Source organism: Tasmannia lanceolata, unplaced genomic scaffold, assembly GCF_043159265.1.
Source record: "Tasmannia lanceolata isolate RefF3 unplaced genomic scaffold, GAP_Taslan_0.1 ptg000006l, whole genome shotgun sequence".
NCBI lineage: Eukaryota > Viridiplantae > Streptophyta > Magnoliopsida > Canellales > Winteraceae > Tasmannia > Tasmannia lanceolata.
Window position 1 is genome coordinate 11,154,772 of NW_027518683.1, and position 27,129 is coordinate 11,181,900.

The window sequence follows — 27,129 nt, forward strand, 5'->3', positions numbered from 1 at the left end:
TGGTGCAAGTTTTGAGTTCTCATTATGTCTAGTCGCAGATGTGCATTGTAATAGGGTTCTCTACCAACAAAAAAGACCAGAAATGCATTGTACCTAAAAAATTACCGAGGGAATTAATTATGGAAGTACATTTTCTATTATCAATAGAGGCAACAACAAATTATCACAATCGTAAAGGAAATAGCTAACGTAAATGAACATTGTTACATACTGCCATTACATGTAGCAAAAAATGATATTCACTAATTTACATGATAGAGACAAGCAACACACAGTCTAGTCTATCACCCAATCGCTGTATGAAACAATACCGAATTTGTGGAGGAACTAGATAAGGAAATTATCTATCATGTGGAAAACCACATCTGCACCATCTGAGTTCATCCAATAGTTCTTCACCTACAGTATTTTGGAAGGGAAAAGACAAGAAAAAGGAGAGTCAAGTACCGAGCATATGTCAGCAAAACATTAAATTTAGTCAATGTATCTGTATAGTGTACACTTATGATCAGGATGATAATGCCGATAATAGCAGTGTCCTAGCCAATCATATCTAAGAAAGAACAAATGCACAAACATAGTAATGGAAGAAAAACTTGGAAGATACAAATTTTCAAAAAAAAAAAAAAAACACTTGGAAGATACATCGCACGCATGATGATAAATCTTAGGTTTTATAGTTTAAAGCCTTCATTTATTTTACTGATGAATCTGTTGATTGAGCGCCAATTTAGATTTTTCACTAGCTGATCATAGATTAATAACTATTGTTATGTAAGATGTCGATAAGCAAGGAAAATGTAAATAAGCATCACTTGGAATGGTTATTTTCATAAAATTCAACTGTTAGTACCTCACAGTTTGGGAACAAGAATTAACAACAAACAATAACTTATAATTGCAATTTCATCAACAGTAAAACATTTTTGTGGCGAAAAGTTTCAACAAACCAATCAAACACAAAGATAAGAACATCAATATGGATAAACACAGACTTGGGATTTTCCAAAATCTATGATAGGGATAATTGCTTATATATTGTGGCATTAATTAGAAGATGGAATTAATTATATATTGATGATAACATCTATACAACTCATTCAAAAGTATAATTGCAGATATATGACACTAACAGGCAAGCAAAAAACATGAATGTAATGTAGGTTGATACCATATAATTAATTCCATCTTCAATTATACTTTTTATATGAGTATTGGTCTTCATATTGTGTCACACATGGTATGTTGGCCTACACAAGTATCTAGGTATACAGACATGCATGATGAGGTGCAGAGTTGGCAGTGCTTAAGATCTCAAGCCCCATCATAATACAAAAACTCAAAAACTAGCACACATGACAGACCAAGATCAACCTAAACAGGACCACAAGTGGACCGTAATGATGACCTGTTAGATGAAGGTTTTCTGCATGTCCTTTTGAGCTGAAACTTTGCAGCCATGGTCATATTTTTATTGCGATTAAGCTTAGTATTTGGAAAAGAAGTGGATTTAAAAGAAAAATCGGTTAATATTATCCAACATAGGGGTGTTTTGGGTCGGCGAGGGATTACTCCCGAATCGCGTAGCGACCCCCTCAATCGAGATAATTAAAACGACGAAAGAAGAAAAAAGGTGGGTTTCGGTTCCCTCCTTTTGTCTAACATCGTCGGAGCACTGGGCTCTCGTCTCTATCTCTTTTGTCTATGGTGGGATCGGAGATAGTATTTTAGAACATTTTTAGTGAATTTAAATTGAATTTAGAAATGCGATAAGTTTTTTTCCGAATGGCAGGGTTTTAGTTTTAAGTGGGTTTATAGAAAAAAAGTGAATAGTATATTTAGGTTCTGATTTGGTCTGTTTTAAATTTCAACTTCTTTTAGATCTCTTAACTCCTAAAGGGTATATGTTTAGTATTTCCTATGCTTGTGATTAAAAAGTGATGGATGGCGGGATTTCCCAACAATGAATTTCAATGGATCAAAGATGATATCTTCCAAAAGACACTTCTCAATTGAGCTTGAGCCCATATCTCAGTTGGAAGGCGCTTTGTGTAGCAACCACAAGGTTATGGATTCAAGCCAGCTTAGGTATTAAATGAAAAGAAAGACACTGCTTTCGATTGTGGTGGAATCGGAATTCACTGTTATGGTATAGGGCGAGTTGGAAGGTTCATTTCCACGTGAAGTTCTTTGAATTGTGCAGTTGGGGAGCATCCTCTCAGATTTCAGGGAAGTTTCCAAGTCTTCATTAAGAAGATCTTGGGATGAGATTCATTTCATTTGAATAAGATTAACAAGAATAAATCAACTCCCAAGTGGTCCCCTCCCTCCTGAATTCATAAATTAAACTCTGGAACCCTGGGCCGGCTAGCAGGGGCTAACGGGGTCTTGAGGTGGGCCTATTTAGGTCCGCTGGGTCAAATGCAACCAGTGTGGAAGTTCAGGCCCTACTGTATGGGATTCGCTTCATGAGTTTAGGGATATAGATGCTTTGATTGTGGAAGGGGATTCTCTTGACATGATTAATTGGATTCGCTGGGTGAAATATCCGTGGAGTTTTGTTGATGCGATTGAAGAGATCCTTGATCATGTTGAGGGTTGTCATGTTAAATTCTAGCATCTTTGGTGCTCTGCCAAAACGTTAAGCAGATCATCTTGCTCACTCTGGAGTTGCCATAGCTGACCTAGAACTTTTCGATTTTCGTCCTCCTTTACTCCTTTTAGTTGTATTTTACTTTTTCTTTTTGTTTGGCTTGTTTATGACCATCTCGGTGCTTCGGCATTACCCTTTTCTTATTAATAATATTGTTGTCGTTCAAAAAAAAATGAAAAGAAAGATAAAAAAGCTAGACGCTTCTTAAGACCTAACAATGTAGACTCTATGGCTTGAAAATATTCTCTTTAAGGAGACAGTTCACAATGATCCAATGATAGAAAACCATATGGATCAAAGATGATACTTTTCAGGAGACAGTTCTCAAGATCCAACCATATAAACGATATGGAATAAATGTGTTCTCATAAACACTACACAATGAGGAATGATGGAAAACCTTACGACTTGAAGATATCTTCTATGAGACATCAAGAGCCAACAATATAGACTATTGATCCAACATGCACTTTTCTACAAGATCCTTCAAAGCAATCAAATTGTGGAAAACATACTCGTCTAACATGATTTTTCCATTGATTACAGTTAACAGAGAGATTTGAGAATGAAATGTTGTGTGTTAGCTTTCTTGCCCTAACACACACATATATATTTATTATGAGAAGAATATGAAAATACTATAATGCCCTTAGGCTACATAAGCTTATTCTAACACTCCCCCTCAAGCTGGAGTATGAATGTCATACATGCCCAGCTTGTTACATAAATCACTCAATCGAACTCCATTCAATGACTTGGTAAACATGTCTGCAATCTGATCATTCGTTCAAGTGAACTCGGTTTGAATTTGGCCTGTCTGAATCCTGTGACGAATAAAGTGACAATCCACTTCTATATGCTTAGTTCATTCATGAAATACCCGATTCATAGCTATGTGAATGGCTGACTTGTTGTCACAGTAAAGGGACGCAGGTGAGGAGTATGAGAATCCAATCTCTGACATAAACGATCGTAGCCAAATTAATTCACAGCTGGTGTAAGCCATGGCCCTGTATTCTGCTTCTGCACTGGATCGAGACACAACGTCCTGCTTCTTACTCTTCCAAGATACTAGATTTCTACCTATGAAGGTACAATAGCCATTAGTAGATCACCGGTCAACAGGAGATCTGGCCCAGTCTGCATCAGAGTATCCCTCAATTCTCAAATGGTTATGCTTCCGGAAGAGAAGACCTTTCCCGGGAGCTTTCTTCAGAAACTGCACTATCTGAATCACAGCTGACCAATGTGATGTCCGAGGCGCACTCATATGCTGGCTAACCACACCAACAGCATATGCAATGTCCGAGCGAGTGACTGTGAGATAGATCAACCATCCTACTAATCGTCTGTATCGACCAGGATCGTCTAGTGGCTCCCCCTGATCAGGTGAAAGCTTGACATTCGGATTCATAGGAGTCTGTGCAGGTTTTGCACCCAGAAGACCTATTTCTTCCAAAATATCAAGAGCATACTTCCAATGGGACAAAGATAGCCCCCTTTGTGAATGTGCCACTTCAATGCCTAAAAAGTATCTCATAACACCAAGGTCTTTTGTGCTGAATTCATTCTGAAGGAAATCTTTGAGGCGTTATATTCCTGCTTTGCCATTCCCTGTAATAACAATTGCATCAACATATACAACCAGGAGAATCAGACCATCCTTGCTTCGAGAGCTGAACACAGAATGGTCTACAGCACATTGTATCATACCAAATCGTAGGATGGCCTCACTGAATCTCCCAAACCAAGCACGAGGAGACTGTTTAAGACCATAAATCACCTTTCTAAGCTTACAGACGGTATGCTGTAACTCCCCCTGAGCAACAAACCCTGGTGGTTGCTCCATATACACCTCCTCCTGCAAATCATCATGGAGGAACGCATTCTTGATATCCAACTGATATAGTGGCCAAGACTGATTCACGGCCAAAGAAATCAATACACGGATGGACGGAATCTTTGCCACTGGAGAGAATGTCTCAACATAATCAATCCCATAAGTCTGAGTAAAGCCCTTTGCAACAAGACCGGCTTTTAACCTCTCAACAGAGCCATCAGGTAGGTATTTGACGGTGAACACCCACTTACATCCGACTACCTGAGCACCAAGAGGAAGGGAAGCCAACTGCCATGTCTGATTTTTGGCCAAAGCATCCATCTCAGCCTCCATAGCTGCCCACCATCCCGAATCAAGCATAGCCTCTCGAGCAGAGCGAGGAATAGAAATCGATGACAAAGATGATATAAATGCGGTATACGAAGGAGATAACCGAGCATAACTTACCGCATCAGAAATAGGGTGATGAGTGGTACGAGAACGAATACGGCTCGCAATGGGGGCATCAAGAGAATCATCAACCTGAGCAGCATCATCAGAGGATGAGGGTAAAGAAGGACCTGCTTGCTGAGAAGAGATGGCAGGGCATGAAGGCTCAACTGAAGTAGTAGAACGCTTGCAAGTATGTACCTGGAAGGGACGCTAAACCGGATCCGGTGGCAGACTTGGAACCGAAACCAGCAACGGAGGGGGAGATACCGGTAAAGAAGAGGAAGCAGGAAAGTAGGGAGTATCCTCAAAAAAGGAGACATCAGCACTGATAAATTTGCGGCCAAGCTGAGGACTATAGCATCGGTAACCCTTCTGAGTTCGTGAATAACCCAGGAAAACACACTTGATGGCCCTTGGAGCCAATTTATCAAGTCTTGGAGTGAGATCCTGAACAAAGCAAACACACCCAAAGACCTTAGGAGGTAACGGAAACGGATCCCCAAAAGGGTGTACACCGAAAAAGGGGACCGATTGCTAAGATCTGAAGAGGGTAGACATTAGCCAGAAAGCAGGTTGTAAGCATAGTGTCAGCCCAAAAAGATTTGGGAACATGCATCTAATACAGAATGGTGCGAGCTATGTCTACAAGATACCGTATTTTCCGCTCGGCAACCCCATTCTGTTGTGAAGTGTGGGCACAAGACGACTGATGAATAATTCCACGACTAGAAAGAAACTCCTGAAAACCGTGCTGATGAGAAAAATACTCACGGGCATTATCAGTACGTAAACATTTAAGGGAATATGAGTATTGATTTGTAATTTCAGCATAAAATAAACAAAATGTAGAAAACACCTCAGAACGATCCTTTATTATATAAAGCCAGGTCATCCTGGAAAAATCATCAACAAAAATAACAAAGTACTTCCCACCAAACATAAAAGGAGTACGACATGGACCCCAAACATCAGAATGCACTAACTCAAAAGGACTATTGACACGACTAACAGAACGAAACGGGTAGGAAACACGATGGTGTTTTCCATACTGACAGGACTCACAATGAAAATGACTAATAACACCAGAAACAGCTGAAGAACGCTGCAGACGCTCAGGGGAAGGATGACCAAGCCAGCAGTGCCACATAAAGGAATCTGCTGAGGTACTAAACGCCGTGGGAGTGATAGCATCATCCAGGTAGTATAGGCCATCTGTCTCATGCCACGAGCCAATCTTCTTCCCAGTCGCAAGGTCCTGAAAAACACAATAAGACAGAAAGAATGTTACTGAACAATTAAGGCGATTAGTAAACTGACTAACAGAAAGAAGATTGCAGGGAAAAGTAGGAACATAGAGTACAGATGATAAGGATAAGTGGGAGGTGGCTGTAACAGTCCCAGTGCCTGAAATAGGACATCGAGTCCCATTGGCCAAGGTGATCATCTTCGTAGGAGCACAAGTAAAGGAACTAAGAAGTGTACTGTTACCGGTCATATGATGAGAGGCACCGAAATCAATGAGCCAGGAAGCGGAGTGGCTAAGGGAGCAAGATGGGTTGCTACCTTCTGTGGCAAGTTGAGCAGCAAGTTGTTTCCCTTTCTCCTGTAGGCGCAAAAGTGACTCATACTCAGTCCGAGAGATGACCATGGTGTCTGAGGTAGCAGGAAGAGGTGCAGTAGGTGTCTCAGAAGCAAAGTGGGCGGCTCGAGCGGGACACAGCTCGGGATGGAGATCGTAACAGAAATCAATAGTGTGACCCTCCATAAGTACGGCCTCCCCCTGAATCTCGGCCAAAGCCACATCCCTGTCCGCGACGACCGCGACCACGACCCCTACTACGAGTGCTCCGAAAGGAACCAGACTGGGCAGCAAAGGCAGATTGGTCACCAGCAACAGAGATAGCCAGATCGATACGTAGAGCGCGCTGAACGCGAGAAAAGATCTCATCCAAAGATGGGAGCGTGCCTAACCAAAGGATCTGTTGCCGAAGAGGGACAAACTCAAGCCTTAAGCCATCCAAAAACCGAGTAGTACGGAGCTCATTCTTCTGTTGAGCCAAGACCTTAAGGTCGGTGGACGGTGGATGATAAATATCAATTTGCTCACAAAGACCAACAAAATCCAAATAGTACTCAGCGACGGTCTTATCTCCACGCGAGATACGAAAGAAGTCACTGTAAACATCAGTAATCCACGTGAGATTGTTGCTGCCGGAATAGAGTGTCTCAGCACGCAACCAGACTGCCCGTGATGTATCCAGAAATAGCAGAGACTGGAGCTGGGCATCCTCTTGACTCCACTTATCATACCCAGCATCTTTCGGATTCAGAGGATCCGTCGTGAGGAAACGTAACTTGCCCTGACCTCGCAGATAGAGGTGAACAGAACGACTCCAGGCAGGGAAATTAGCACCATCCAATTTAATGGATGTCATAGAGGTCATCGACACCGGAAATGAACAGGAGGAAGAAGTTGATGGCAAGGCCATAATAAACACCAAAACTCAAATGGGATGTCGGTGAAGCAGACCAGCAAGACACACCACAACAATCACAGACACCCACAGAAAATGGCAGCCAAATATAGGCAAGCAAATCACCACGGAGATAAACAATCAGAAGGAAAAACTACAAACATCCGCCGGAAGAAGGACCCCAAAAGAACAAGCACGAAGCCTCATACTTGTGGAACTACAACAAAACATAGAGACAAAGCTTAAGTCATCAAGTAGGAATAAAAGAAAAATGTAACAAAGCGGAGCCGCGACCAAAAAGGTGAGAAATGTAATGGGAAGATGTAGGGCAGGAACACCCAACGGCTAGAAGAGAAGAACGCTACCCCTATAGGTCAAAGAAGATGGGGAAAGATGTTAAAAAAAAGAAACGAATGGAGGGCACACAGGGGGGAAACCTGGGTTTTCCAGGGGGGGCGCGCAGGAGGCAACCTGGGATTTCAGGGGGGCGCGCAGGGGCAAATAGGGAAGATGTTGGGTTTTCCAGGGGGCGCGCAGAGGGGGGCAACCTGGGTTTTCAAGAGGGGCACGCAGGGGCAAACAGGGAAGAGGTTGGGTTTTCCAGGGGGGCAACCAGGGAAGAGGTGAGGTTTTGTACAGAGAAAAAGGGGAGGAGAAAGAAAGGAAAAAGAAGAAGAAGAAGGAGTTAGGGCATGGGTATGGACTTCAATGGAGGAAGACAAGAGGTCTTCAATGGAGGTCCCACGGGCAACGAGGAACCCTAGGGCTTTGATACCAAGTTAACAGAGAGATATGAGAATGAAATGTTGTGAGTTAGCCTTCTTGCCCTAACACACACACATTTATTATGAGAAGAATATGAAAAGACTATAATGCCCTTAGGCTACATAAGCTTATTCTAACAATTACTTCTTAAGATTTAGTAGCATAAGCTCTATGGATCGAAGGTGTACACTTTCGAGAGACCCAAAACAATTATCTAATGCAAGTAAACCAAATGTTTCAAGAATGTTCTCCTATAAGCTAAGTAATTAAGATACTTCATCTGAAGAGATAATGCCTTCCTCAAAGAGATCATGTAACAAATCAATCATTTTCCAAGATGTTAGAAATTTAAAAAGATTCACAAGATCACATGTCAGTGACTTCTCATAGAGAACTTTTCTAATATTCTATGCTTGTCTGTAAAAATCATGAATATAGCTTATAGGGAACTACTTTATGGAAAAAGAGGTCTTTATTTTTTTTTTCAAGAACGCAATTACCGTTAGAAGCCGGAAGTGAACAATCCTATTTAATTAATAAACACACTTTAAGGTGGGAAATTTGATCTCAATATGTCTACTTGTACTTCTTTACAAACATAACTTTGTCAAAAAGAGGCATTTGTTGAAATAGGAATGTTTCAGTTCATTTCAGTTCTCTACATGAGAACAGTTTGGCACCTTTCACTCGTTCCCATTAGCTGCATCAATGGGACCTAAAAGAATACAAGGGAGTGCCATAACTAATGTTAGAGAGGTCCCAGCACTCCTACCAACCAAAAGTATGACGCATAGCCAGTATCCCTAACATACATCACAGTTATTGATAAAAAAAAGTCAAAAAAAGTCATCAGTATTTATCATACAAAAAACTTTGGCAGGCGAGTTCACCATGTAAATACAGATCAATTACTGCCAATATAGTAGGTTTTATTCCCTATTAAATAAGTACACATTATTTTGAAAAATAAAGACTAAAGCAAAAATTAGCTCTCCTGATCATATTAACCAACTGCATTTCCTCTAATAATGCTAAACATTTCATTCAATGATACGAAAATAACAAGGTTTAAAATATAGAGTAGTAGTTAGCTCAAGTCGAGCAGCCAGATGATTCGAATGAGGGAAAAACTCCTATCCAATCCTACAGTTGGACCTAGAGTAATGGGATATGATCCGGGCCTAACTAATCAATATTTTACAGCATGAGTGCTGGAAGGGCTTTGTCCTATGAGTTGCTCTTTTTTCTTATCTGTCTACCTGGATGGTGGTTCCAAAGTGAAGGCCCCAGCCCCACCATCAATTCCTTCAGTTCAGTGGGGCAAGGTTTTGACTAGTGTCAACCGAGCCATTTAAGCATGCAGCTCGGCAAAGAGGTTGGGTTACTATCAAGAACTGACAGAAACGCACAGCACAAAAATAGTAGCACACATCAATGCATTAAGACAACTCCTCTACTGGACCATGAAATGGATAGTACGTTCATCCCATAGATGCATTTCAAAAACAAATGTTGCATTGTAGAACAGGTATAATGCAATTACTAAGAAGCCAAAATTTAGATGTATGCTATTGGCGCATATGCCAAGATTCAATTGCAAAATAAGAATATGTGACTACCAATCAAAAGAAGTCATAATGTTAGTTTAATATTAAGTCATCAAGTACAAGCCCTTGCCTGGATGGTATTGTGTGCTATATATCTCTGTTTACTTTTGTGAAAGCTAACATCCACGCGTTTCCAAGATACTTGATTGAGACCTCTAATCATCTCCTCTACATATCATAGAAACAAATTAGTCATAGAAATTATAAAAGATACGAAGGAAACTACAACATTTACCAATGCGCTCTCTATATAAGTAATCACAATAGAGGGATGATGGAGGATCAAACATACCAGTAGAGATTCAGAAATACAGTTCACGTGTTCTAGTCCTTATTAAAAAGAAAAATAGTAAATTCATCAAACAAATTCAGGATTTGAGGACCTCATTTTCTTCCTTCTATTAAGATTAATAGTAGAAAACATGCCATGTTGCTTAAAAATGGAAACATATATTTTTTGGCAGCATTGCCAGCTTCCAAAAGTGACCAGTGTTCTGACATCAGATGACATCAGCACATTGGTGACATGGGAATAGCAAAAATAGTGTGTTTCAATTCTTAGGAATCATAGATTGTCCTCATATCATTATTTGACTGACACAACCGCCTATGATCTGCAGGCTTCCGTGGAACCAAGAATATGGATTTGGCCCAACATAGATCTTTCACATGGTTTAGGTACTAAAATATTTTCTCATTCATTCTCAATAATAAAGATCAAATAAACTAAATATGCCATCTTACATTGATATATTTTGTTTGAATGGTGGCATGGTATGTTGATATTTATAGTAAAAGTATATATCTCAAGGAAATATTGTACGTATTTGCATATATAGTTGTAACTAACACAATATCTATGTTCACCTACACACTAGCAGTGATCAGTGCTAGCAAGAAAAGGATACATGCTGACTGAATCTTTTTCCTGATAGAAGAATAATATCTTCTGTTTAAGGAAACTACCATAACAATCATTATTCAAGAATACCTAATCTTTGGGAAAAAAACTCTATATAATTATAATATTCTTAGAACACACGTTAACATCATGAACATGCTTCAATCTTAGCTGAGCCTCCAATTGTATGGAGGCCGTTAGTATATGGGTGGAATAATAACAAATATAACACACATGAGCATATAAGAGCAAAGAAGTTGAATATTGAAGAAAACATATGAAGGAGACGAACAGTTTGAATTTTAGCAAACAGACTTAGCATGGACGATGTTAGTTTGAGGGTCAGTGTTAGAAATGGTTGCGATTAGTAACAGGGGTATTTTGGATATTTTTACCAACCCAATAAAAATATGAATTGTTGTCTCTATTTTAGAAATCAAGGAACTGAGTTAAAACTCCACATTTTCTCTCTTCTCTTCATCCATCTTTGTTGTTCATCATATTCAACATATTCAGCCGTATTGACTTCCAAGAAAGCAATAAGGAAAATGCAAAAGGAAAAAGGGAAAAAAATGAGGAGAGAGAAAATCAGGAATTTAGCCAATGGAAAGCACAAAGAGGAGAGTATTCCACTTCCAACTGAGTAAATCATCCAATCTAACACGCTAGACAACTGGTCAATACCTTATTGACTCTTCTGTGAACGTCTCTACGATATTGATATTATCTATGTGGACCATTTATTCTTTCAGAAAGTGAATAGCTCATCATGAACAATGAAAACATAAATAGGGTTATAGGGTAGCTAATACATCATTAGGAAACAGATTCGTTAGTGCAAGCCAATCATGGTAACAGCAGCACATCAATTTCATAGTTAAGCGCATTTTGTGTGTCTTCCGAGGAGGTAAGAACAGAATTAGAATGGATAATAGCAATCATTAATTCATTATTTAGTTTTTTCTTTTTCAGTTGTTTCCCTCATTCCTCCTTGGTGACATGAAGACACTACAATGTTTATGCCTTTAAGGCTATTATATGCCAGAAATCATTCTTGAAATTGTCAAAGAACACATTCCCACTGAACCTCCAGGCCCTTTCCGAAATGCACAACAATAATATTATATGTAGAAAGCAAACCAAATTAACAATTTACTAATTGGCCCATAGGATATGAAACTAATAATCGAGAAGACGCACTTCCAAAATCCTTGAAAATACTCAAATTAATGATTGAAGTTTGTATCATTCTCTTTTTTTCAATTCTTGAATTTCAAGTTTGTACCAAGAAGCATCATGTGCATAAGATCAGTGTAGCGGAGATGCGAATGCTTAGATGGTTGTGCGGCCACACAAGGTTAGATAGAATTAAAAATGAAGACATTCGTAAAAAGGTGAGGGTGACACCAATTGAGGAGAAGATGAGAGAGCACCGCTTAAGATGGTTTGGACATATCCAACGTAGGCCTTTGGATGCTCCGGTGAGAAGAGGCGACTCGTGCCAAATTGATGGAGTAAAAAGACGTAGGGGAGACCGAAAACAACTTGGGTAGAAATAGTGAGGAAAGACTTGATAGCTAGAGACATAACGAAGAACATGACCTTGGATAGGATAGAATGGAAGAAGATGACCCATGTTGTGCAGATGTCCTGTATTCTGGCATTTATACAGGACCCTGACGGGCTAATGTGCGCGACGCACAAGCTAAATTTAAGTTTTGGGTTTTCTCTTAAGGGTATTTCGGTAAATTTCTCCATGTAGTGGCGTTGATATATAAACCGCATGTTAAGGTTGCGGGATTAAGGTTTTTATTCTTTTGTGTTTTCTAGGCCAAGAAGAAGAGACTTTGCAATCGTGAAAATCTTCACCCGTGGACGTAGGCAGTGCTGAACCACGTAAAATATTGTGTTTCTTGTGTGATTGTGTTTCTCTGTATCGTTCTTTTGGTATTTTGTTGCACATCATGTTCGATCCGTGTTGAGAAGTATTTCTCGGATTTTCTACAACCCACGTAGAAGAACTCAACTAGAGCCAGGAGTAGAGCCGTGTAGATTCCTTTCACCTTCTTCATGAAATTTTTCTGAAGGATTCATTTAGTCGACTAGTTTGGGACAAAGGCTTTGTTGAGTTGACTTGAGTATCATCCTTAAAATTGGCAAAGAACACATTCCCACTGATCCTATAGGCCCCTTTCTGAAATGCAAGAGAATAATATTATATGTAGAAAGCAAACCATATTTATAATTTACTACTTGGCCCATAGGATATGAAACTGATAATCGAGAAGATACACTTCCAAAAGCCCTGCAAATATTCAAATTAATGATTGAAGTTGGCAAACCTTCCAAGTCCACTGCTTGGCCCTCAATATGGGATGTTGTATTTGTATGACTGTGTTCATTTTCTCTCTCTACATATACAATATGTTGGTATTTCTCATCCTTTACAAGAACATGGTGCTGTAGAAAAAGAGGGGAATAAGAAAGACAAATTCACCAGAGAGAATTAACTGCATGCATCAGACAGTAATCAAGAAGTACCTTTGGCAGTTCATGTTGACGGCGGATTGACGATGTTCTCCACCCTACCATATCTTACATCGCTAGTTAAAGATCCGCTATGAATTCCATCACATAACATAAAATGACAATAATGTCTCCCAGTGCAGAATATCATATTTAGACAGTAGCTTAAAATTGACACTAAAACAGGATACGATCAAAGTTTGCATTCGCATAAGCAACACGGCACTTGAATGAACGTAAAGCTGACCTGCATAGAGCATAAGACATTATCTATTTCCATAACGTTAGATTATATCAATATGAACTCAAAAATACCATTGTTCGGAATGTTTTAATGCATATCTTATGTTTCTCCTTTTTCTTTTTCTTTTTCTTTTTTTTTTTGCAAAAGATCACTATAGTTTGGCTTATTTGTAAATGATCATCTCTTGTTTCAAAATTCGCAATTCACCACACATAGTTTGGCCAAATTTTATTAAACAACACACACACAGCTTTTTCAAGTAATTACCGATAGCAGTTGACTTTTGCTTGTAAAAAGATGAAAATACCCTTCCAATATGGAAAAGGACCAAAATACCCTTACAAGAAAAAGCTCGGGACTGGTTTGGAAGATGGACATGAAGTAGAAAACAGGACAGAGCATTAACATATGCAATATTCGGTTTAAAATCTTTCTCAGATTCAATATTCATACACAAAGAACTTTCATAAGGCCGGATCTCCGACTAGTCGGCCTTCGGTGGCTGAATTCAACATAAAAAATGTTGGACAATCATAAAAAAAAAAAAAAACCCAAAGTTCTAGATTAAAGTAATGTTACAATCCAAAAGACCACCCCCCCCCAAGCATTTGATTGGGGACTACGGGACAAGCCACATAGCCGGGAGGCACCAGTCCTTCGTCCATCTAGTCTTTGGATGGAAAACGACAACAGAAACTGAGGCATCTGACACTCCTCCTGAGTGCTCCCTTCTGGTGCCCTAGATTTCTGAAGCTTACTTTTGATGGATATAGCATGGGCAACCCAGTAGCAACAGGCAAAGATAGTATGACTACGAGGGCTTTCTTGAGTCCATTAGAAGTCTCTGACTCCAATGAGGTGGAGGTGAGAGCAATTCTTCCGGCATCGGGTTTTCAAACAGCAAGGATTTCGACAGGTTGATTGTAGAAGGGGATTTCCTTAATGTAATCCCCTGGCTTGATGGATCTTAACCTCATCCTTGGAGATTTGCTTGCTGGCTAGACGAGATTCATGATCGAGTGGTCGGTTCATCTATTTCATTCTAGCATCTCATGAACTCAACTCAACTCAACTAAGCCTTTGTCCCAAACTCAACTCATTATAGCATGTCCGATCGGAAAATTTAGATGCCGGCGGATTAGCCCAATCAAGGTAGGGAGAGTTTGGAGATTTTTGACTTTCTTCCTCCTTGATATAAAGCTTTGGCTTGTTCATTTTCGAATTTCTTTTTCCATGTATTGACCATCTTGGCCATTGTGGTTTCCCCGCTCTCTTCATCTCTTAATAAAATCTTACTGTCAATCCAAAAAAAATAAAAAAATTGGTCGGACCAACCTTAGCCGAAGCCTGTGTGTTGCGGCTGCTTCGACCGGGCAGCACCATCCTCTACCAGCCCACAATTGTCATCACCCATTCCTAGATAAACTCCAACTTAGGGTCTTATAGAAGGATGTTATACGCTTTGTTAGTAAATAGGATCTTATACTCAACTCAACAAAGCCTTTGTCCCAAACTAGTTGGGGTCGGCTAAATGAATCCTTTAGAAAAAATTCATGAAGAAGGTAAAAGGAATCTACCCGGCTTTAATCCTGTTTCTAGTTGGGTTCTCTTACGTGATTCATTTTCTTCCATTCTATCATATCCAAGGTCATGTTCTCTGTTATGTTCCTAGCTATCAAGTCTTTCCTCAATGTTTCTACCCAAGTTGTTTTCAGTCTGCCCCTACCTCTTTTTACTCCATCAATTTGGCACAAGTCGCCCGGTGCATCCAAAGGCCTACGTTGGATATGTCCAAACTATCTTAAGCGGTGCTCTCTCATCTTCTCCTCAATTGGAGCCACCTCCACCTTTTTACAAATGTCTTCATTTTTAATTCTATCTAGCCTTGTGTGGCTGCACATCCATCTAAGCATTCGCATCTCCGCTACACTCATCTTATGCACATGCTGCTTCTTGGTGCCCCAACAATCTGAGTTGTACAGCATGGCTGGCCTCACAGCTGTACAGCTCAGAAAAATTTAAAAAATAATAAATAAATAAAAACTTTATCTAATTCAGTTTATAAAAGCCTAATGAAAAGGAAATTTAAAACTTTATTCAATTCAGTTTATAAAATCCTAATGAAAAGAAAATTACCTCACGTTTACAGCTAAGGCTATTATGGTCTTTTCCTTACTACATGGGTATTTTTATATTTTTATAAGCAGAAGTTAGCTACCATCAGTAATTCCATCGGATACTGACGTCAGTTGGTGTTTTCCAAAATTTGACCAAGTCACCAAACCATAAGTGGTGATTTACAAATTTTGAAACAAGAGGTGGTCTTTTAGGAATATGCCAAACTATAGGTGGTATTTTGAAACAAACATATATCATTAACTCACATAAATTTCAGATCATCTGAGTTATTAACCATCCGAAGAAGAAGTGGAGGCCTTTCGTCATCATTATCAGTGAGGAGGAGATGTTTCCCAGCCCTCGCAACAACTCAATGTGCAGTTTGAGATGCCTTTCTCTTCCTTATTCAATTCAGTTCATAAAATCATAATGAAAAGAAAATTAGCTCACGTTAAGGTCTTTTCCCTACTACAGGGGTATTTTTCTATTTTTATAAGCAAAAGTCAACTGCCATCAGTAATTCCATCGGAGACTGGAGACTGACGTCAGGTGGTGTATTCCAGAATGTGACCAAACCACAGGTGGTGATTTACAAATCTAATTTGACCAAACCATAGGTGGTGATTTATAAATTTTGAAACAAGAGGTGATCTTTTAGGTATATGCCAAACTATAGGTGGTATTTAAAAAAAAAAAAACAATATATTATTAACTCACATAAATTTCAGATCATTGGAGTCATTAACCATCCGGAGAAGAAGTGGAGGCCTTTCATCATCATTATCAGTGAGGAAGAGATGTTTCCCAGTCCTCCCAGCAACCCAATGTGCAGTTTGAGAAGCCCTTCTCTCCAAAAACGGGAGACCACAAAGAAATGGTAGCTGCAGAAATGGGTGAAAAAAGAGTATTTAGTTTAGTTATATATTACATCAGTTCTAAGGTTCATAACCATAGTGATATGATTTGTTGGTACATTTGATATTGTTCCAAGTTTGTAGTTTCAGGTTTACTACTTGTTACCCCAACCTGATTTGTTAGGGCAATGTCCCTAAAACCAAGGTTATTACAATTTCCCTAAAACCAAGGTTAAAGTTACAATTTCCCTAAAACCGAGGTTGATGTCGTCGTATCCGACTGGATGACACCTCAAATTTGTCCAAAATGATCCAGTTTGGGCTTTGATACCATATTAAGTGAACCCCGTAACTTGTTCATAACTATCAAATCTATAGCATATCACATGCATGCAATAAGTTCTTTAGCCATTCATGTTACGGAGCTTTAGTATGAAATTCAAGGAAAGAAAATTACATGATGAAAATTCACTGAAGTGATGCAACGGGAATAATTTTGATACATTTTTCCTTTACTTTTTTCCCCTTTGCCTCAATTGCAAAATCAATGTTCTAAAATTTTAAAAATCATATAGACCATCATATGGTTCAGCTCCCCCACTCCCATCCCTCTCTTCCCCCGGCCATCTAATTAGCCGAGTACAACTCTTTGAATTTAACCACTTCCATTCATATATTAATAATGCAAGAAGAACATTCAACCCCACATACTAAACAAAAACAAACTTTTAATTGGCAATTTTTCATATAATAGAATTCATGGGTGTACCTGTTTGTTCCCTCTTGAACCCAAATGGGGTGTTGCAAATGTTATAAAATTCATGGGTTCTAACCCTGCAACACGACCTTCTCGATGCCATCCAAGGGATTTTCTTGGACTCATATGCTCTTCACTCAAGAAGTTTCCACTATCAACTGAAGCCTCACTATCTGGAATAGGTAAATAAAGCCTCCCAACAGCATATCTTGCTACAAGGCCACCCAATGAGTGAGCCACAAATGAGATCTTCTGCACACCAGGCCTACGCCTAACAACTGATAATACCTACATAGTAAGGAAAAGTGAAGTTCAATGATCTATTTTCTATGCAAGTTAATCAACACGGCAACTTCCTAACAAGGTTCCCAGCCACATAAAGTTATTGTCACAGAAAAAAAAAATTCACATAAAAGATAGATGTACACCAACATGAAACGTGAAGTCATAAATCATAATGTTTCTCAGTTGAAGTCATAACATAAATTTTTTTTGAAAATTTCATAACATACATTTTTTTTGAAAATTTCATAACATACATACATATAGGGAATAATGTTTCTGCTCGGTCAAGCAGATACACTATCTGCTCAGTCGGCCAAAAATACAGTGGGGGAACCTTGTTAGGTAGTTGCCGTGTAGTGCCCAAAAAATCATCTCCATAGGATCATCCTAACCCTTGATTTGTGGAGGTTAAAAATGGACAGATTTGTGGAGGTTTATACCCGTCCATTTTAACCTCCACAAATCAAGGGTTGGGATGATCCTATGGAGCTGATTTTTTGGGCACACCCTATCCATGTCAAGGCCCATCAAATGAATGGTTGCATCACCCAAACTACATGGACCCCACTCTGTTTCTAGTCGACGGACCAGATAAGTTATATGGTCGATTGACACATATACGTAAACACCTTAAGTAATATTTAGTACCTCTTCAGCTAACCGCTCACCCATCAAGTCAACACCATCAAAAGTCAATCTCGAAGAGTTACATTCACTGCCTGCTCCGAAAACATCATGTCAAAAATAGAATTATATAGTAGCTAAATAATATATCCACATGGAACTAACTGGTAGGAATAACTTAATTGTAAAATTCATACATATACTAGATATAAGAGTGGCAATAAATTGCAGAAACAACTAATCCATTAGAGAAATAGGAAAATTTATAAAAAGAAAGATAAACACAATTAGAAAACAAATCAATGATGCAACCAAGAAAGAGAACAAAATTACAGAACCAGTAGCTTCAAAAGAGATCAATAATATTGTACAAATTACCATGGAAAAGAAAAAAAGCATAACAAACATACTCATATCCGCAATCTACATATCCATTGAGTACTTTGAAATGCATTAGTAAGATCAGCACAAAAAATGTCAATTATAAACAAATTACATAGAAGTAAAATTCATTGGAGACAAAAACGAAAACATGAAAATGGAGGTCAGAGAAGAATGGTTTCATAGCAACAAGGATGCATGGTTTTAAATTTCCCCCATAACTGACATGAAACAACCGAAATGTTTTCGTTTCCATCTCCACAGAAATGAAATCTCAATAGATCCGTTCTACCTCATTATTTCCGTCGAAATTTCGACCAAAATTCTCGAAATTCGACAAAAAATTCCAGAAATTTGACCAAAATGAAAAAAAGAAAAGAAATGATATTATGATTTATACGGAATAAAGCTATTTTTTCTCACATTGTAAAAAAAAAAAAAGCTATTTTTCTCAAAACAAAAAAAAATCCTGCCTTAATACGCTGTAAATTGAAAAACACTACAAATCTAATAAACATGTTTTTCCTGCTTTCCCATAGAATTTTTTTTCTAGAAAACCTTGTAGAAAAACATTTAAGATTTTTAATCTTTGTCAACATGCTTTGTGGGCTGATCCAAGTTTAATTGAAGATGAGCCCACTTTTCATTTCAATGTGAAGAGTTACAGGAATTTCAAATGTCAGAACTTAAGCACCATACAAATGACGAGTCTCTGGATAAGCACAGAAAGGGGAAATGTTTTTGTAAGCCATTTTACTTTGCATTTTACTTCATTTCATTAATGTAGAGACATGATATATTTCCCTGATATCTTTCCTTCCTTGATATCTTTCCCTGCTCTCTCTTTCTTTCCCTTATCTTTTATGTATTTTTCTTTGCTTTTTTCTTTCTCTCAGTATTGACCATCTCGGAATTGCTCTTTTAATGAAATTGGCTACCATTCAAAAAAAAATTAATGTAGAGTATGATATTTGGAAGGCAGCATCATTGAACTGCACAATAAAGTAACCATATCTTATGCATGGGATGTCAAATCGGCATGAGACCAATAATACCTCGTAACTTTATGTGGTATTGAGTCTATTGGCATAGAGGGTCATTGTACTTTCTTCTACTTCACTACATTGTACTTCTTGATTAAATTAATTGTTCCAGACATGTGCAACAACGCATATCACTAGGTGTTCGAAGTGATTAAGCCATTATGGACGACTTTCTTGCTTATGTGATGGTTTCTAAGTATATATTCGTGCTTATTCTACCATTTCCTAAAGTTTCATATTTAAATTTCATCATTTATTTTTTTTTGATGAGTAAGCTCGGGTTAGGCGGAAATTTCAAACCGAAACCGAAATGTTTCTGATTCCGTGCTGTCCGAAACCAAAACCAAAATTTAAAACCTTGCAAGAATGTACAAACCAAATTGAGCTTCTGAATAACAATCTTTTGGAATTCCTATATATTTCAGCGTCTGTTGATTTTACAGTAAAGAACTTCGGAGATATAACATTATTTTGTATCACTTTTGAGGAGCTTTCAACCATGTCATTTAAAAAGGCCCTGCACCGACCACTGTCAAGGTGATTGACAATATTAAGAAAGGTAACAAAGATTGGAAAGTAATTTATTTATTTTTAAGGGTAGCAAATTTCATTTCAAAAGGACATGACCAAGAAAGTCATCCCCAAAAATACAAGCAAGAAGAAAATACAAAGAAGGATAGGAAAAAACAAGTAAGAGAAGACACTAAGGAGGCAAAAAATCGAACAACTCTTTGCTTAATGACTCCTTCCCTAGCCAACCGATCTGCCACACTAATCGCTCATCTTCTAACATTTCTAACATGGGAGAAGGAAATCAGCTAACCTCCAATTTTATCCTCGATCTCGTCAAATAAATGTGCAAATCTCCACGGTGGATCAAGAGAGCCACTTAGCCACCTTATGGTATTAAGAGAGTCGCCCTCAACCAATACCCTATTCAGATCCTCCTTAGCCAAGATTTGTAACCCCTGATGAACCGGTCGCACTTCAGCTTCACTTGCATTTGCAATACCAATGGGCCCTGAAAATGCCCACACAACCTCTCCTCCAAAATCTCTAAGGACCCCCTATTCCGGCAAGACCTGGATTACCCAAAACTGAGCCATCAGAGTTTAATTTTAGCATCCCCTGCGTAGGAGGATGCCAATCCTGTACAATGGTCTCCTTTCTTTCAACAGTAAGACAAACTTCCTTCCATCCCTCCCAAAGAGCATATGAAGGGACAAAACGAAAGGATGCAATACATTTTACCCAAGCTATAGTCAATGCTATGACTTTAATAAAGAGAGAACGCGGAGACCTAGAAACACCGTAAAAAACTCTTGCGTTCCTTTCTCTCCACAGGACCCACAGAGTGGCTAGCAAGCACACATTCCAAAGGATCTTCCCTTTAGATCTCCAGGGAACCAACGACCACCCTTCTAGTAAATCTCTTAGATTAGATGGGAAAACCCATGAATACCAAACCTGCTAAGAATACTACTCCATACTTTCTTAGCAACTCTGCAGTGAATAAATAAATGATCCATTGATTCTCCTGCTCCTATGCACAATGCACAATGATCCACTATCAACATCCCCCTTTGCCTCAAGAAGTCAATCGTTTGGATCCGACCTTTAACGGCCGCCCAGCTGAAAGTGCAAACTGATGGAGGCACATGGATTTTCCATACTTTTGCTTCAATAGGGGACATAGGGCTAGGCATTAGAGAACTGTAAAAAGATTCGACTGAAAATACCCCAGCAGAATTCCAAATCCATACCCTCTTATCCTCCCCAGCCCATGCTGATATAACAACTCTCTAGCAACTCAAAAAATCTAGGCACCTCAGGAAGCTCCCTGTCAAAAAAGCTCCTTCTAAAAGAAGGGACCCAGATCACCTTTTCTTCACTCCTTTCAAAACAATCTTGAACCATAGCATCCTTTTGGAAAGCAACAGAGAACAAGGCAAGAAAACAGATCTTTAAGGGAGAAAAAGAGCACCAAATATCATGCCAAAACTGAATTCTATCTCCAGTAGATACTCATTAAATCGATGTTTCATTCACAAACTGTCACACCAAGTAAGCATTTTTTTAAAGACCAGATTTGAATGTCTCAACCACAATTTAAAGATTCAATGGGTTGGTAGTCAAGCTAGATTTTGCTCTCGATCAGCACCAATCTTCGCAGGCATCAAATTTTTGGCAGGGTAGCACTTGGAAGCACGATATTAGTGACTTTCTTGCCAAAGATCTGGTGAGGACAATGCACATTAATGGAAAAACAAGAGGAGCAAGTAGTATGGAAGCGAAAAATGAGAGATCAACAAAGGAGCTAATTTGTCCATTCTAAGAAATTGCCTATTCAACTCAAAAGCTACAAGAAATGTAGTGTAGTCCATTTTCAAAAAGAAATGGAGTGTAGTTATTGAAATCAAGAGTGCAACTATCAGCTCCAAAAAAATCTAGCCCAGTGTTCTAGACTTAGAAGCAAGAATCTTCCCTCATGGGTGCCGCTCCCACCCCGAAACCGTGATTCGACGCTCCTTAGGAAGGAGCTTCCGAGGAGCGTGACCCTGTGACACTCCCAAGTCCCAACCTAATGAGCGCGACCCCGTGACGCTCCCAACTTATTGGCGCCTCCATCTATGCTGGTATCTTCGAAATCGTGTGCATCAAACTCCTTCGACTCTTCAAAGTACTTTATTGGAGCAAGCACAGAGGCGTCTTCAGAAAGCATGGGTAAATAGGACACGAAAATAAAGATGGTTAGAAATTAGTACTACTCTTTGATGTACTTAAATTTTGAAGATATACACACACACACACACACGAAAATGGTTAGAAATTACTATTTTTTGATGTACTTGAATTTTGAAAGATATATAAAGAAAATATTACATAAACACTCCAATTGCGCTCCCAACCTTAGACTGTTCTTCTCCCCCCCCCCCCCCCCAACTCCCACTCCGCCCCCGCTTCATGCTTCTAAGGTTCTAGTCTTCTAGACCGGGCTGTTTGACTTGGAATTTGGCTGAGTCAAGTTGGTTGACTAGACGCAAACGTTTTCAAGTCATCGAGTTGACTGGGTGAGTACCAAGTCAACTAACCAGGTTTCCAACCAAAGTTTTGAATTATGGATGTTTTTAGCAATCGACAGCTTGAAATTCATGAATGACATGTTTGAGGATTCGGGTTTCTAATTCTGTTATAGCAGCCTTAATTGCATTGAGAGAGTAGATTTTTTTTTAATCGTAACGATTTATTTTAGAGGGTAGACTTAGGACTCTACTAAGGTTAGAAATATGTTAAGAATAAAAAGTTTTATCTCAAAGGGGGTTTGAGAGCAGGCATTTGAAATATAAACTTGTAAAAGACCAAATTTGGGACTTCTGAAATTTTTGGATTTAAGTTTATGTTGCTGCTGGCTTTCACACTGAAAACAACATTCTTACTCATTCTCTCTCAATCAATTTGATTCTCTTGGTAAATTACTGTTTTGACTTGGTTTTGAATTGCTTGATGGGTAAGGTTGTGATTTCCTAAGTGGTGTTGAAGACCATCTTTATTCCCCATGCTATGAGTGATGATCAACTAGGGCATATGTTCACAAAGGCATTAGGCTATGCAAGATTACACTATATCGTGGGCAAGTCAGTCATATCAAATACCAGTCCAAGTGTCCAACAACTTGAGAAGCGGAGCATCTTCATCGCTACTAAGGGCATTATTGCCATCTTATTCCATATTGTAATAACGTCATTAAGTTAATATTATGGGATGATTTTGTATTTCACAAAGGACAGTATTAATGTTAGTAAAGGAAATGGTGAGATAGGCATTGTAAGTGTTTGCATCGCTTGCTCGATGAACAATGATATGCATATTTTATTCTATATTGAACAGCATGCATGTTCATTAAAAAATTAAAACGACTGCAAGGTAAATGGAAAATCTATAATATGAATAGAAAAACCTCACCATTTAAAAAACAAAAGGAATAGAAAAACTCACGGTGAACAATAACTTTATCTGGAAGCCTCTTTACAAACTGCTCTGCAGCATATCTCCAGTCCTCGGCACTGAGCACATGTGAAAGTGACTAAATTAAAGGCATAGAGAGAATTGTATATTCAAGTTGCATGTAGAAAAGCTATGATAAATGCCAATCTATTTAGTACAAAAGAAGGGAGAATATAAATTTGATCGTAACATATTATAGAGGACACCATTTTCTAAAAAATTGACATGTTGGACACGTCAACAGAGCTATTATTGGAAGACTTTAATTAGCAATTATCGGTAAACTGTTTCTGCGTTCGAGCACAGATTACTTATCTGCGCTCGAATGCAGAAAACAGGGGTGGGCCCACATTTTTGGGGTGATCCAACGCATACATTTGATGGGCCCTGTTATAGATAGGGTGTGTACCAAAAATCAGCTCCATTGGATCATCTTAGGGTGTCCATTTGTGGAGGGAAAAATGGACAGATACTGTTTGTCCACGTACTTTAATTGATTGTCTTGTGGCAACGTCAACAAGTTTTGTGTGTCAATAATGCCCTGACATGCCTCACGACATTTTCAGAGGCGTTCCATAGAATTTCCTTCAAGACACAAGTACTGTCTTTTATTAGTACCATGCAATAGTATTGGACACCCAAAGTCAAGTTATAGGCCTCTCGGTTCTTTTCTTTCTTTCTTTTTTAATTTATATCATGTGAACAAATATCCAACAATAACATAAGCCACAACCCAACTTATTGTATTCTCTGTGACTTTTCATAATGCTTACTGTCTTCTTCAATGCCTCAAAATGCTAACGAGAAATATAGGGTTCCATCTTTTTATTTTTATTTTTTTGAACATTGGTCCCAACCTCAAACCAACCTTGTATCTCAAACGTGGCGAGGTAAGTACCAAGAGCAGAATTTCCTTCTCCAGTCATTTAATGTGTTTGGGTCGTTCATAAAATATTGGATTAGCAAGAATTCTCATCATTGCAAACAGTGGTTGAGATAACATCAAATCACCGAGAAATGTCCACAGACAATCTAAAAACAAATCAATAGCATAGGTAAAATTTTAGCTTCTACGCTGGATTCTGAAACAGTATCTTGTCTCCTGCTCCTCCAAAAGACTAAAGAAGAGCCTAAAAATATGAGTATCAATGCACCCGACATAATCTGAGTCAATATGAGCAGTGCCTTTGAAGTCATAAGTGGCCGACGCCCAGCATAGAGCACAAGTGACAAGTGATATGGTGAAGGGCAAGCATATATGACACTTGAAGAATGCACGCAAACTGACAAAAAGTATGAAAAAATATGCAATGCCAAGAGGAGTGGCAACAATTTGTCTATATGGAGCAGAATCAAGCAACAGTTAACAGACTAAATTGCATATTCATTTCCAGTGGAATATCCATCTACTGCTGTCCGTGAGGTGGGCACTGTCAATAAGATCTAGAGGTCTTGGGTTTTGAAACCATACATAACAAGGGAGAATACTTGATCTCAAGACCAAGAAATAGCAAACTTGACCCATATCTCCCATGTGAACCTGATTCTGTAGAAAAGTGCTTAAGAAAGCCTTTATTATTAAATACTACTGAACTTGTCTTCCCATGTTATTTTTCTTTTGTGGCTTGAATTTTCCCCTTGATTTTCTCGATTTTGGGGCTCTCTTTTCCTAATATAAACTAACCATTTCAAAAAATAAAAATACAATTCCACTTGTCCAAAAACTAATAAATGAAGGCATACATACATACAAGCAAATATGCATCTGCTTTTCTAATGGACGCAACTACACTAATACCTAAAATTACAACAACAACCGTGACCACGTATAATATCATGGTAAGAGCTATGATCTGAAGGAAAATTTCTCACTAGCCAATGAGAAGTAATACTCTATTACCAGAACTCCATTGATTGCATAAATAACAATTAACAACACTTGAAAAAAATACTTAGATATCCAAAGAGATCAATCCACATAAAAGAGTTTAGTTTAGAGTTTAGACCACTACTAAAACATTATTCTCTTCCGACATTTCCAATTAACACATGAACAACATATCAAGAACACCAAATACCCCAAGAGACCCTCTACATAAAGCAGACGTTACACGCTACTTCAACATTTTCTTCTTCAGCTTTTCTCCATTTTTTTTACAAAGAAATGAGTCTACCCTCAACCTTCATTACCAACCTCCTCAACATAAAAAAGAACAAACCATTAACACCAATCACATGCTAACAAAAATCCATCAATCATTTCCAGTTCTATTATGTAGGGAATTTAACCGGGTAGAAGTCACCCCTAAAAGCTAGCCATTAGAGGGAGGGTGCCCAACATATTATATGCACAGTTTTCTCTCAATTTGATTTTTGGCTCTTTCCTCATTGAATTCGAGCCTTATAATTCGTGAACTAGAGAGCAGGAAAAAAAGAAAGTAAAAAACGCGTTTATACCTCCCAATGATACCATTAACCATGACAACAAGGTGCTCGGGGAACTTGGGCTCGGAAGATTTAGAATCCCAAACGTCCTCACCCCCAGGAACGGAATCCACCTCTAGTTTGCGCCCTTTCTTAACCCTTGGATCATTGAAGCAGCCAATCCAACGGGCGAAATCCATGCGACTCCCCTCACTGGATTGTTTCGGATCTTGATATGATGATCTCAACCCAAAACCTAAATTAGTAAAAGCTATTCGACTGGAATAGCATATCCGACATTTGTCGGGGACCAGTCCGCCCAAATTCACCGTGCCGGCCAGCGAACTAGTGCCAATCATACGGAGCCGATCTGATCACACTTTTAAGCAAGAGAGAAAGAGAGAGGTAGAACAAACACTGAAAATTCGATCGCAGAATAGTTAGAAACCCTACTCGAACAATGAGAGAGAGAGGGAGAGAGATTCTGGTCTTTGAGAATAGGAGATTTGACACGGTAGGGTTTTCTTTATTTTTCTTGGTTCAAGAGAGAGAGTTTGCGTATCCCGGGAGCAGTTGCAGGGATTTTTTTTAGTGTGGTGCAGAGATAGTAGAAGGGGTAGTTTTGTAAATATGTCTTTACAGGATTCGCAACTTTTGACAGTGGTTCGCTGTCTCGCCCGTTAAAATAACAGCAACGTCCTTGTCGTATTCTCGTCTGCATGTTACCAGAAAACAGGGGATTTTTTTTTGCCTAATACTCCTACCAAAATATTATCTAGGAAAATTTCTGACGAAAATGCAAAGATTTCAAAATATTGTGAAGTAAGGGTAGAGTTTTCAAAATTATAGGAAAGGGGCTGTCAGGGTACGAAATTTTGTCTTTAGGACATATATACCCCTTGGTTTTTCCCACCCTTTTGAGAAGCTCTTTTCCCTATGCTATTTCACCTACCACCTTCTCTTTTTCTTTCTTCTTCCCAAATGGAGTTCCAACGTGAAATACCACCATTGTTGGATACCTTGGTAGGTTGAGAACGTGAATAACAGAAAGTCATTTGGGAAGAAAACACCATTTTCCCTATGCTATTTCACCTACCACCTTCTCTTTTTCTTTCTTCTTCCCAAATGAAGTTCCAACGTGAAATACCACCATTGTTGGAAACCTTGGTAGCTCGTCCAACGTGAATAACAGACAG

General features: G+C 38.8%; 1 protein-coding gene across 1 annotated transcript; it reads right to left on the reverse strand.

Annotated features, from left to right (window-relative positions):
* Nucleotides 1–117: 117 nt before the first annotated feature.
* On the reverse strand, nt 118–26,594 carry LOC143879670 (putative lipase ROG1). Its single transcript, XM_077382165.1, has 10 exons — nt 25,967–26,594; nt 23,501–23,568; nt 18,105–18,175; nt 17,184–17,459; nt 16,278–16,441; nt 13,390–13,445; nt 13,214–13,266; nt 13,015–13,132; nt 9,842–9,939; nt 118–399 (listed from the first exon to the last, which is right to left on the reverse strand). Exons 1-10 carry the CDS (start codon nt 26,290–26,292, stop codon nt 328–330), a joined length of 1,302 nt encoding a protein of 433 aa, XP_077238280.1. The 5' UTR covers nt 26,293–26,594; the 3' UTR covers nt 118–327.
* Between the last annotated feature and the right edge of the window lie 535 nt (nt 26,595–27,129).

Bases quoted from the DNA above. Each gene is read 5' to 3' on its own strand.
- LOC143879670 (XM_077382165.1), bottom strand. From the start codon at position 26,292: ATGATTGGCACTAGTTCGCTGGCCGGCACGGTGAATTTGGGCGGACTG. The intron at 18,176-23,500 runs GTGAGTTTTTCT...TTTTCGGAGCAG, and splicing joins AGATAAAGTTATTGTTCACC to GCAGTGAATGTAACTCTTCG. The intron at 17,460-18,104 runs GTACTAAATATT...CTTACTATGTAG, and splicing joins GTGAGCGGTTAGCTGAAGAG to GTATTATCAGTTGTTAGGCG.